Source organism: Bufo gargarizans, chromosome 3 (genome assembly GCF_014858855.1).
Source record: "Bufo gargarizans isolate SCDJY-AF-19 chromosome 3, ASM1485885v1, whole genome shotgun sequence".
Classification (NCBI taxonomy): domain Eukaryota; kingdom Metazoa; phylum Chordata; class Amphibia; order Anura; family Bufonidae; genus Bufo; species Bufo gargarizans.
The window spans coordinates 207,828,845-207,841,261 of record NC_058082.1 but is presented as its reverse complement, the minus strand read 5'-3'; the positions used below and the strand labels follow the sequence as shown (position 1 = coordinate 207,841,261).

The window sequence follows — 12,417 nt, the reverse complement described above, 5'->3', positions numbered from 1 at the left end:
ATCGGAGGCAATTTTTTTTATATTTGCATTTTTGGCTAAAATCTTTTTTTCAATTAGCCTTTATTAAAAAAATATTGAGCTGTTCTGTCACAAAGGGTTAACTGGCTTTCTACCAGCGTGACTGGTACTTTCACTTTGTGCGGTCATCTAATAAACCTTATCTCTAAACTACTAAGAGGACATAAACACTTATTTAAGCCACATTCTTATCAGTAAGGTAAGAACTGAGCTATAATGAGTGTTTATGAGATCAGAGGGCAGAGATAAAGAGTTCCTCTGTTCCCCAGGTGACGGAAAAAAAAACGAAAATTCACAGGCTGCCCCTACAGCATCTCAGCTATGTACACAAAAAAGGATGCCATATTTTTGATAAAGACAATTTAATTTTTAGCTTAAAATGAGTGCAGTGTAATAATAAAAAATAAAAAAAGTTGTCCCTAAAAGGTATACATAGCCTTTAAATTACATGGGTAAAGTATTCATCGTACATAGTAACAGACTTGGTCATAAACTGAGTTTATAATCTGTCTAATGTCTAGAATAAATTTTTCTTGTCAAGAGATACAATTTTTGTAATTCCATTTTAAATACCTGTTAAACATAATGGTTGACTATTTTTCCTCCCTAGGCTACGATCACATCTCCACAAGTCATTTCCATTATCCAGCAAATAACAAACAAATGGAGCCAAACAGACCCCAATGACTATGATCTGTCTCTGATTTTTTTTAAGCAGAAAAAAAAAAGTCCTGCAGGATTTTTGTGAGCCTAAGCCAGAATTACCTAGATCCAACAAGAAGGAGAAGTCCTTCCTTTATATTTCTCATTTCCTCCCAACACACTTCTGGCTTTGGTTCAAAAAACTGCCACAAAAATCTGCATGTGACACCATCCTAAAATATAAATGGTAACCACAGATGAAATGATTTGTCACATGAACTCCACGTGGCTGGTACTCAATGAACTCTGTTTATGAAGCGAGGAAGAAGCCTTTGCCTTCTCTGTAGGGTGTCTGGCTGTGTTTTGCCATCTGAAGCCCTGGGCCCTGCATGATAATTTGTGAAGGAACTTTAAGGGTAGGTTCACACCGAGTTTTTCAGAGGAGGATTTGAGACATATTGTACTGCAGTTTTTTCAGACAAATATAGAAGTGGTTTAGAAAGGAATCCAAAATATAAAGGAAGGACATATACTTCTCTTTCCTGCTGGATCCATTTTTGGTGTTGGCTGAAGAACCTGCAGGAAAATCTTCCTCAAGTCCTTCTCCATAAAACTGTGTGACTCTAAACCAGCCTGTAAATTTACAATGCTACATGTTTAAAGCTAAGAACCACAGAATGTAAATTTACACTGCATCCTATGGTTCTTAACTGGTAGGAAAAAGTGAGGTTGTATTCACATAAAGTGATTTCTTCCAGCTGACCTGCTATCTTCAAATTGCCGTGGCTGCTAAAGATACTGTAAAAGCACTTGTAAATTATTTAGATGCAAAGGTTTGAATGCCTTTGGAAATACAGCATGTGCTTCGTCAGCTGCTCTCGTGTTAATGTATAATGCACTACAACATTAAATATCAAAAAAGACACTTCAACTACATGTAGACACAAAATACATGTCCATGCCCAACCTTCCTGAGCGGTCAGCATATGGTGCGCTGTTAGTAGGTCAAATGCTTCAAAGCAGTAAACATCAAACTTCAAGGCCTCTTTGTAGCTATAGGTTGCCAGGGTTCGGTTATCCAGAGCATCATAGATCTTTCCACGTAAAAGGCAAATCGAGCTTTTGATCTGTAACAAAGGAATTCAGGCATCCCATTATTCCCAATGTGACTCTCGATATACCACAAATATTCTGTTTGCTTTTGGTTCACTGAAACCTTCAGTAGATACACAGAGGTAACAGCAGGAAAGAAACACCAGAACCATGAAAGAAGAAAGGCGAGGAAATCAGGTGGCCAGTGAACTGTCGAGGACGTATATATAAAACAGTTTCAGATTTATGGCAGTGGAGAACTTTATGTATCTAACACTTTCATGAAACTGGTGGTTCCTCTATGTTTTTCTATTTCAGAATTTGTACAGAAATGTTTCCATTAGAGTTCGAAGGGAGATGTCAGGTTCCCATAATTCTGATGGGCAGAATAGCATAGTCTGCTTCTCTAGAAACTGAAAGAAGCTCCTGTAAAATGTACAATTCAAAACCACTGTGCAAAACCTAGTTTCAAATAGTATATGAATAACACAAAACGTTACCGAGGACTGCGAAATCTGCCATTCCTCAGAACCATCTTTTAATAATTTTTCATCCTTTGCACTCTTCTCAAACAGCTTTTTACTAATCGGTTCTTCCATGTCCAGGATATCTAGGGCTTGCTGGTACTCTTTGGCAGCATACTTCAAAGAAGAAAGAAAGAAAATGACGTCATCCCTCTGAATGCAGTGGAGCTGCAGTACACAATGCAGCTGTAAAGGGGTTATACCACAATTAATGTAAAAATCATATGCTACATGACAACCTCTTTCTAAGGGCTCATGCACACGACTGTATTTGTTTTGTGGTCCGCACAAAAAAAAAAGGCGACATCCGTGTTGCATCCATTTTTTTCCGGATCCATTGTAACAATGCCTGTCCATGTCTGCAAAACGGACAAGAATAGGACACGTTCTATCTTTTTTGAGGAACGGACATACAGACACGGAACGCACACTGAGTAATTTCCGTTTTTTCCCCCCCAAGCCCCATTGAAGTGCATGGTTCCGCAAATGGACCTGTAAAAAAAACGGAAGGAAATAAAAATACGTTTGTGTGCGTGAGCCCTTACAGAGCTAGAACCAGCCATGTACCTCACATGGATCCAGAGCTCTCCCTATTCATTACTCCAGTTGGAAGCTCAGGTGGCATGAAATTTTCAGGGGGCATGTTCGTTTTTTTTTTTTAGCTCTTTCACTGTAGCTTCCATAGCTTCTAACAGAACATATGGCTGGTGCCAGTTAAAGATTTAAACTGAGCGTGTGCATCCACCAAAGTGAGGTGGATGGGTAAATAATAGGGGTGCACCGAAATTTCGGCGGCCGAAAATATCGGCCGAGAATGCACCTAATCTGTTTCTGCCGATATTTTTACATATCGGCCGGAAATAGCGGGGAGGAGCTGGGGGCCGGTGCGTTCACTGTGCTCCGGCCCCAAGCTCCAGTAGTTATAAAATGTTGTACAATTAATAAGCATTCTATTCATTTGGCCCCCTCTGCAGTATTACATTCAATACAGCCACATCCTACTCACAGGGCTGTGCCGGCCGGGCAGACGAGCGGCAGCATCACGACTGATGTCACATGCCTGCGCCGCCTCCTTCATTCAGAAAGTAGGCCGGGCACATGACGTCAGTTGTGACGTTGCCGCTCCTCTGCCCGGCCGGCCAGCATTAAGATGACAGCCCTGTGAGTATGATGTGGCTGTATTGAATGTAATACTGCAGAGGGGGCCTCATGAATAGAATGCTTATTAATTGTACAACATTTTATAACTACTGGAGCTGGGGGCCGGAGCACAGTGAACGCACCGGCCCCCAGCTCCTCCTCCCAGTCCCTCCCCGCTATTTTCTATTAATCTATTAATTGTACAATGGGGGCTGTGGATGGCACTGTTATGGGGTGGGGGTCTGTGGGTGGCACTGTTATGGGGTGGGTGGGGGTCTGTGGATGGCACTGTTATGGGGTGGGTGGGGGTCTGTGGATGGCACTGTTATGGGGTGGGTGGGGTCTGTGGATGGCACTGTTATGAGGTGGGGGGGGGTCTGTGGATGGCACTGTTATGAGGTGGGGGGGTCTGTGGATGGCACTGTTATGGGGTGGGTGGGGGTCTGTGGGTGGCACTGTTATGGGGTGGGTGGGGGTCTGTGGATGGCACTGTTATGGGGTGGGTGGGGGTCTGTGGATGGCACTGTTATGGGGTGGGTGGGGGTCTGTGGATGGCACTGTTATGGGGTGGGTGGGGGTCTGTGGATGGCACTGTTATGGGGTGGGGGGTCTTTTAAAAGTATTTGGGCAAAAAGGCAGTTTCGGTTTCGGTTTCGGTCAAGGGGTATCCTGAATTTTCGGTTTCAGTTTCGGACCAGAATTTTCATTTCGGTGCACCCCTAGTAAATAAGCAAAACAATAAACAGCAGGTGGCGCTATTCAGATACCGCGACCTCTACTGATCCCACAATAATAACATATCCAAAAAGTAAGCAATTACACTGACTGCAAGGAAAGCTATACAATCTAATGAATAATGCATGTCTGTAGCAGTGATCTATACTATGCTCACCTCATAATGTAGAATTTCTGATAATCTGGCACCTATCTAGTCCTAATGATGATGTCTTACAGTTGTTTTACAAGACTTTTACAGTAAAAAGAATGGAAATCAGTCTGTACTTTGTGCCAGATTATAAAAAAAAAAAAAATCTAATGTGTCGGGCATTAAAAGAAAGGATTGTATGATTCATTTATGATGTTAAAGCCCACATTGTATCATAGCCCTGGGATGGAAATTAATGCATGAATATGAGACTTTCTGAAATACTGAATGCAGGATTACTATGGTATATTAGCGTGAGGGTACTTTCATACTAGCGTTTTTGTTTTCCGGGACTGAGTTCCGTCACAGGAGCTCAATACCGGAAAAAAACTGATCAGTTCTATCCTAATGCATTCTGAATGGAGAGCAATCCGCTCAGGATGCATCAGTTCAGTTCCTCTTACGTTTTTTGGACGGAGAAAATACCGCAGCAAAATCACCGTACAAAAATACTGATCACTTGCCGGAATGCCAGATCCAGCATTAATTGACATTGAAGTGTATTAGTGGCGGCATTAAGTGTTCCGGCAGGACGCATCCGGCTTTCTGGTCTGGGCATGTGCAGACCTTTAAAAATGCAAAAAAAATAATAATACCGGATCCGTTTTTCCGGATGACACTGGAGAGACGGATCCGGTATTTCAATGCATTTGTCAGATGGATCCGCATCCGGATCCGTCTGACAAATGCTATCAGTTTGCGTCCGGATTGCTGGTTCCGGCAGGCAGTTCCGGCAACGGAGCTGCCTGCCGGAATCCTCTGCCGCAAGTGTGAAAGTACCCTTATATACCATTTACTTGCAGTCAGCATGGTGGATATTCAGAAGACATGTATTCACTAACATAAAATAACTTGACCTCCCCATAAACACGACCACCTTGCTGAGTCGGTATGTTTGTTTCAATGGGAAGAAACCCTGCTGCCAACTGGGCATTGAGGTCAACCGTGAGTCAAAGGCCAACAGTCACATTGTCATTTACACATACAGTTCAGTCCTAAAGAAAAAAACTGATGTGGCACCATCTTTTTGGGTCACCCTCTCCAAAGCTCTGATCTGATACTACTTACATGACATCGAGCCGCCAGGTATCGACATGCCTCATATGCCTATTGAAGGAAAAGTACACAATTTAAGGGCAAAAGACACAACCAGCATCAAGTACTATGGAGCACTACCAGTATAACTAGCTACAAAGAAAACGGTCATTTTGTATAGCAGAGAAAACTAATGAAATCGTCAATCTCATAAACTGTAATCCTTAAAGGTTTTATGATCTCACACGCATTGGGGCAGATTTATCATACCTTAACTCCAGAATTATGGCTTCAAAAAGTCGCACTCGCTTGCGCAAAAATGTTGCGACTTTTAGCAGTTTTACACCACTCACCCCAGTTTTGAAATAGGAGTGGAAAAGTGGGCGTGGTTAGTTATGCTAATGAGGTTCGCTCCAGATTTATCTTTTTAAAAAGCCGCAATCTCACCCCGGGAGGAGGGTGGAGTAGGAAAACTGGAGGAGCTTCTCTAGACAGAAGTGTTAGGTTTAAGGAGAAGACAAATTTATCAAACATGCAGCATTTGATAAAAGTGGCAAAAATGACACAAGCACAGACTCAAGCAAAACAGACTTCATATATTCTTCTGATAAATTCCCCCCATCGGCTACTAACAAACTATTGATATAATACCAGCGCAATCAAGTCCTCTGCATGACTACAGCTCAACAACTAAGAATAATAGATGGGACTTACAGGAGTGTCCTTGTGTGCAAAAATGTGTTAGCAAATAGTGTAACTTAGTAGAGTGCGGCTGCTTGTAGTCAGTATAACTTGTATTTCATTCATTTATACCTGTGCTCATTCTGGGCTTTGACGTCCAGGAGGCGGTCCTATCAGTGATTGACAGCTGTCTCTGTATACACAGTCATAGAGGGAAGGCTGTCAGTCACTGATAGGACCGCCTCCTGGACTTCAAAAACCATAATGAGCATGGATATAAATGTATAAATAACAGGTTTTATCTTATCTTTTCCCAAAAAAACGTATATATTAATCTGCTCAGCCCTTCCTGCTCTAAAATATGCTGCTGGCGGATTGCCTTTAACAACCACATTAAAAGAACACTAAACCTAGAAATCAATGTTAAAAGGAGACAGGAAATATAGAAGCCTTCGCTGTTTGTGTCAGGGTCAGGCAGAAAATGCTGCAGACTGACAAATAGTTTTTTAGAAATCCTGCAGAGAACAAAGGGGTTTATCTCCTGCTGATAGGCTCCATCTTTGGCTGGAGGGGCGGGGCTTAAACTTTTGTTCTTCAGACAGGACACAGCAGGGAGGCTCCTGTTCCAGTCAGCTGTCCTACAGCTAGTCACGGGACTGTGAGGAAGACAGCAGTGAGGTATGAGTAAGCTTTTAGGACACAGATTTCTCTTCATAGTTCATCCATGGAAAAGGAGAAGATAAAGGAGGAAGTGCTGGGATATTTTTGGGGGCATTTTGCTATGTTTAGTATTCCTTTAAGATAAATTTCAAGGGAGCTAATTAACCAAACAGCGGGAGGAAAACAGCGTACCCAGAGCAGACCCACACAAACACGTGAGAACATACAAGCTTCAAGCAGGTGTTGTCCTTGGTCAGACCACAGCTCAGCAAGGTGACAGTTCTAAGCACTGTAGGATCATATGTAATTTGGGCACAGATTTCCAGTAACTGCAATGTAGTCTTATAAGAAACCAATTTCCTGACAATTAGAAAGCCATCGACGTGATGCATAAACTTGCCTTGTCCAGTTTTCTTGACCTCAGGGCATGTGAAGCTCTGTGATACTGAGCAGTCAGATACAGACATTGTGCAAGCCAATAAACATCTTGTGGTTCCTCTGCAAACAGAAAAAAATGAGTTTTCAAAATGAATCCAGTTACATTGTGGATCCAGCAGATAATACAAATTAAGTATCCAAAAGCCAAGAGAAACTGAGCACATGCTTGTAACGTAGACCAGGTAAGGTTGCTGCTGATAGAGACTATACAACACACAGCCCAAAACACGCTTTTAGATAGTCCATCCTATGTCACCTGGGGATATGGTCCCACAATAAAAAAATACCTATCTACAAATGTTGGCACAGGTGGGCATAAGGGGTGGAGAGGCAGCCTACATATATAAGGGCAAGTTCACATCTGCATTGGAGGCTCCGTTTGAGGCCCCCTTTACAGATTCCATCAAAAAGACCAGATGAAAAAGTCCTGTGTTCAGGACTTTTTGTCCGGTAAAAAAATAAAAATCTGAACGGAAACTGCTCAGCAAAGTTTCGGTTAGTTATGTGCAGAATCCGGCACTTCCATTATTTCCGTTGTTCTGCTTCTCTAACAGAGCTGAACAATGGAAATATAAACCAGTGGTCTGAAAGGGTCCTAAGCTGCCCATACACATAAGAACGTGATGGATCAATTGTGTTGAAGGTTCCAATTCATCCAAACTATTTGCCCTTTAAACCATTAATAATTATGTAATTGCTGATTCACACTACCACACTGGCAGGCAGAAGCAACATTTCTGGTGAATTATCAGAATGTTGCTTCTGCCTTCCAGTGTGGCAAAAAATAGAGCATGTTCTATTTTGTTTTGCGGTGCGAAGGCACAGACTGAAATGCCACGGAAGTGCATCGTAGTGCTTCCGTGGCCTTCCGTTCTGTATCTTCTAGACTGCAAGGGTCTGTTTGCGGGCTGCATACGTTCATGTTGATGAGCCCTATAATGCAGACAAAAATAGTCATTTCTAGTAATAGGAGTGAGAGAGAAAAATGCAGACTGCACACGGAAAGTGTCTGTATTTTGCAGATCCGTGGTTTGCGGTCCATAATACGGGCACTGTCGTGTGTGCAAAGCCTTATAATAGTGAGCCAGTGGATACAGCAGCCTAGGAGAAACAGGCCGTGGCTTACCTCCATTATATGAGTAGTTTTTTCCACCAATCTGATAAGGCAGAATTTGGTTTATAGTTTAGGCTACTTTCACATTAGTGTTTTTTGCGGATACGTCGTGGATCTACAAAAACGCTTCCGTTACCACAATACAACCGCATGCATCTGTCATAAACGGATCGGGTTGTATTATATCTTCTATAGCCATGACGGATCCGTCATGAACACCATTGAAACTTAATTTGTATTGTGTCAGAGAAAACAGATCTTGCTCCGCACCACATCGCGAACAGAAAAACGCTGCTTGCAGCCTTAGGGCTGTTTCACACGAGCGGATGCCGAGCGTGAAATCCGTTGCGTGAAAGAGTGCCAAGACCCGATGCGGACAGCAGAAGCACAGAGCAGTAACATGACTGATAATGCTCCGTGCCTCTCTGTGTCCTCTTTACTACTGAAATCACAGTGAGATAAAGTTGTCACTGTGATTTCGTAGTAAAGAGATCACAGAGAGGCCGTGGAGTATTATCAGTCATGTTAATGCTCCGTGTCTCTGCCTGTCCGCATCGGGTCTTGGCTGTCATTCACGGAGCGGATGTCACGCACGGCATCCGCTCGTGTGAAACAGCCCTTATTCTGTCTGTGATGGGAGCGCAACCAAACGGAACAGAATGCATTTTGGTGCATTCCATTCTGTTCAGTTCTGTCCCCATTGACAATGAATGGGGACACAACTGAAGCGTTTTCTTCCGCTGTTGAGATCCTATGACGGATGTCAATAGCGGAATTGAAAACGCTAATGTGAAAGTAGCCTTACTATAAGATAATGGGACCTTGGTAACAGTGTACTACCCAAATATACCAGGATGTGCTGTAAAGGACTGGTAAAGCGTAATCGATTTACTAACATAACAGACACAATAGCGAACATCCTTACCACGTGATAACGAAGCAACCTTATCCGCCCAAAATAAGGCACTCTGGTACTGTTGCTGCAAGACACAAAATGACGAGACATGTTCACCCGTGAAGATACAGTCCATAATACGCACATTTCATACATGTAGGGAGCAGCACTATAAGTAATTCACAAAGATATCCCCGGGTTTTCTGGGAATATAGGCAGATAGCCTATGACCCAAGACCCCGCTGATCGGGGTACAGCGCTCATTGCATTCAAGGTTTTTCCACACAGAGGCTTGTCTTAACGCAGTTTGTCATCTCCAAAATCAGTTTCGGGCCATGTTCACATGGCAGAAGAAAATTCAGCGGGTGCTTTTTGGTGGCAGCTGTGTAATTTGGTGCTGGTTTAAGATAAGTTTTTACAGGAGGGAGGTTTTTCTGCTTCCTCATTGTCTTCTACAGATATCCACAATCAAATCCATGACAAAGAAGTGACCTGCCACTCTGAAATCAGCCATGGAAAGAATCGCCATCATGTGCTCCTGGTTGTGTGTTACCCACTGCAGTCAGTGGGAAGCCGTTGGTGACGTTCTGATAACACCATGAAAACCAACCATTTTTGGCTGCAGATCTGGGTTTAGCTGTGTGAACGTAGCCTCAAAGTAAACACCCCCCCATGTTGGGTAGGCTATTCTGAAACAAAACCATAACCCAGTCCTCTAACCCCCGAGAAAAGCTTATTTTTATGAAAATATGGTGTTCAGTGCACTGTGGGCAGGGCTACTTCATTTGGTGCACCAGGCATCCCCTGTGTCGTCTCTGGGACTGTCAAGATAGGTCATCAATATCAGCTCAGCTCTGGTCGATCAGCTGTATGAGGAGCGTGCAGTGTGCACGTGCCGTCTCTCTTCCTTTCCCATAGGCATACAGCGGAGAGCAGGAAGAGAGAAGGCAGGACGGCACGTGAACACAGCGCTCGAGGACCCCCCCCCCCCCCGATCTGATATTGATGACCTATCCTGAGGATAAGTAATCAATAGTGAAAGCCTGGAGAACCTCTTTAATGTCTTGGGGAAACCGACTGTAGACTACATGACTGTCTGCTTACTTTGAAACTGATTTCGGAGGCAAGAGACTCCCTAGCAATCAATGCTTTCCCCTCATCAACCCTTATACCAGAAAAGCTTAGGTATACAGAAGAGCTCCGAACCAGAGGACCCTGCAAGGATGGGTACTGAGATGTCTCCCAAGAGTCCACGGTTTACATTATGTGGTTCTCAGGACTCTGCAGTGAACTGTATTCACCCTCTCAGCTGTATTAGATTCATGAGAGGTTTCCTGCCCTTCAATGTAGGAATGATGCTATTCACACACAGCAAGCAGAGATCATCCATAAGATGAGGAACGGAAGTCAAGTATCCTATAAAGTCTGACTTTCATACAGTCACTGCTCTGGCATGGAGCCATTGATGATAATATGTATTGTATCATCCTTGCATCAGTTATCTGCTCATCACTGCAGCCTGTCATCTGCACACAGGCAGAATACAAGCTCCAGGCTGTTAATGGGTAGGGGTTCAATAACTGGACCCCACATGTCAATGAGATGTCAGATCATACAGATGACCCCAGTACACGCTGTGGAACGCTGCTTTCACTATACAGGTCATATGCAGGGCTGACAGGATCCACTGCCATGTGCACACACTGGCATAAAGTGATGCCCTGTCACGTGACGGGGCGGCGATCACGTGCTCTTCTTACCTGCTCTATATACTGCTGTACTCTCTTCCTCAGCCGATCTAAATTCATGATTTCTGTAGTAGCAACTGGAGACGGCCAGGCGCGCCCACGATGCAGGAGCGCGCTCCCGGCCCCCGCTGCTCAGTGGGTGCCCGTGCCCCCCCAATCTGCAGCACCGGTTTCACCACCTATTCCTCCCGGGTGCGCCGCGGCTGAAACAGAGCTGTATTCGGATGGGTGTTACACACATCATCCGCCGGGCGGAAACAAAGCGACGACACGGAGGTTCCGGGTCAACTACTGACTGCGGGAAATTTACCGTGCGGGACTGCTGTATGCTACATATCGTTCAGCCAAATATAACACGAAGCTTGTCCTGTCCCTTGTGTTCTGTTTTGTGCCAGGAGAAATGTCTGACATTTATTTCACAGATTTCATATGGGATCCCCTAAAAATATTTTGATAAATAGGTGTGCATGATCACAGTATCTTTTGTTAATATAATATTTGGTTGAAGAGATTGTTTTAGGTTGAGTTGACAAGCGTCTCAAAATCCAACAGAAAAATCCGCTGCGGATGTATTACATGCAGGTTTTTTTATCACGGAAAAGCCAGGAGATTTCATCATCTCCATTGGGTGAAATCCGCTGTGTAAATTGACATGCTGAGGACTTCAAATCCACAATGTCGCACCTTTTCTGCTGCTTTTTTTTTGGACACATCATGTGGATGAGAATCCAGACATTCTCATCCACTTTGCTGGTGGGGTACTGAGGAAACCATCTTTCCTCCACAGCTCAGAAGGCTGCTGGATTTTAAGATAAGCCTGGAGAACCCTTTTAAGGCGTTTTGTTTTAGTCATGTTTTTTTCTTCAATATAATAATAGCAAAGACAGGTGCACTCTGCGGTCTTACTAAACCCTCAAACTGATGATAAAATTGAGAGATTAGCCAACATATCCCACTAGGGGGACATGTCTGACCCCGAGCACCGCGCCAAGGTTACTCAAGTAGCTCTCAATTTTATCATCAGTTTGAGGGGCTTAGTAAGACCGCAGAGGGCACCTGTCTTTGTTATTGTTATATTGATTATCACATCCACATAATTGCTATCTTGTGTAGGATGTCTATTGTGGTTCGCTGCGGGCATCCTCCACTGTATGCATTTTTGCTGGGGATCGCCATTAGCAACGGGCCACAAGTGCAGGATCTGCTCCCCTGGATATAGATGCACAACCAGGGCCGGCCTTTGGGGTGTGCAGGCTGTGTGGCTGACACAGGGGCGCCCGGCAGCCGACACAGCTCGCAGTCGGTCTCTTACAGCAGGCCGGCCCGAGATTGTGCGAGGCGAGCCTGGCGAGCTGAGCCGCTGCAACTGCCAGGTCAGGTTCCGGAGCGTGGAGGAGGGGCTTAGGGGGCGCAGGCGCAGCGTCCAAGTGCTGCGCCTTCACAGAGAGACGTGGAAGGATCCGCTCAATGTGTGAGGGCAGGTGCCGGTGCTTGCCAGACAGGGA

General features: G+C 44.3%; 1 protein-coding gene across 1 annotated transcript in view; it reads right to left on the bottom strand.

Moving 5' to 3' along the window:
- CDC16 (cell division cycle 16) overlaps positions 1-11,141 on the bottom strand; it is a 31,205-nt gene extending 20,064 nt beyond the window's left edge. Inside the window, exons 1-6 of the mRNA XM_044284875.1 lie at positions 10,925-11,141; positions 9,195-9,249; positions 7,118-7,215; positions 5,410-5,448; positions 2,253-2,393; positions 1,628-1,787 (exon numbers count right to left, since the gene is read on the bottom strand). Coding sequence (XP_044140810.1) covers positions 1,628-1,787; positions 2,253-2,393; positions 5,410-5,448; positions 7,118-7,215; positions 9,195-9,249; positions 10,925-10,972 — 541 coding nt within the window. The 5' untranslated portion in view covers positions 10,973-11,141. The remainder of the gene's footprint in view (positions 1-1,627; positions 1,788-2,252; positions 2,394-5,409; positions 5,449-7,117; positions 7,216-9,194; positions 9,250-10,924) is intronic.
- Positions 11,142-12,417: the final 1,276 nt, after the last annotated feature.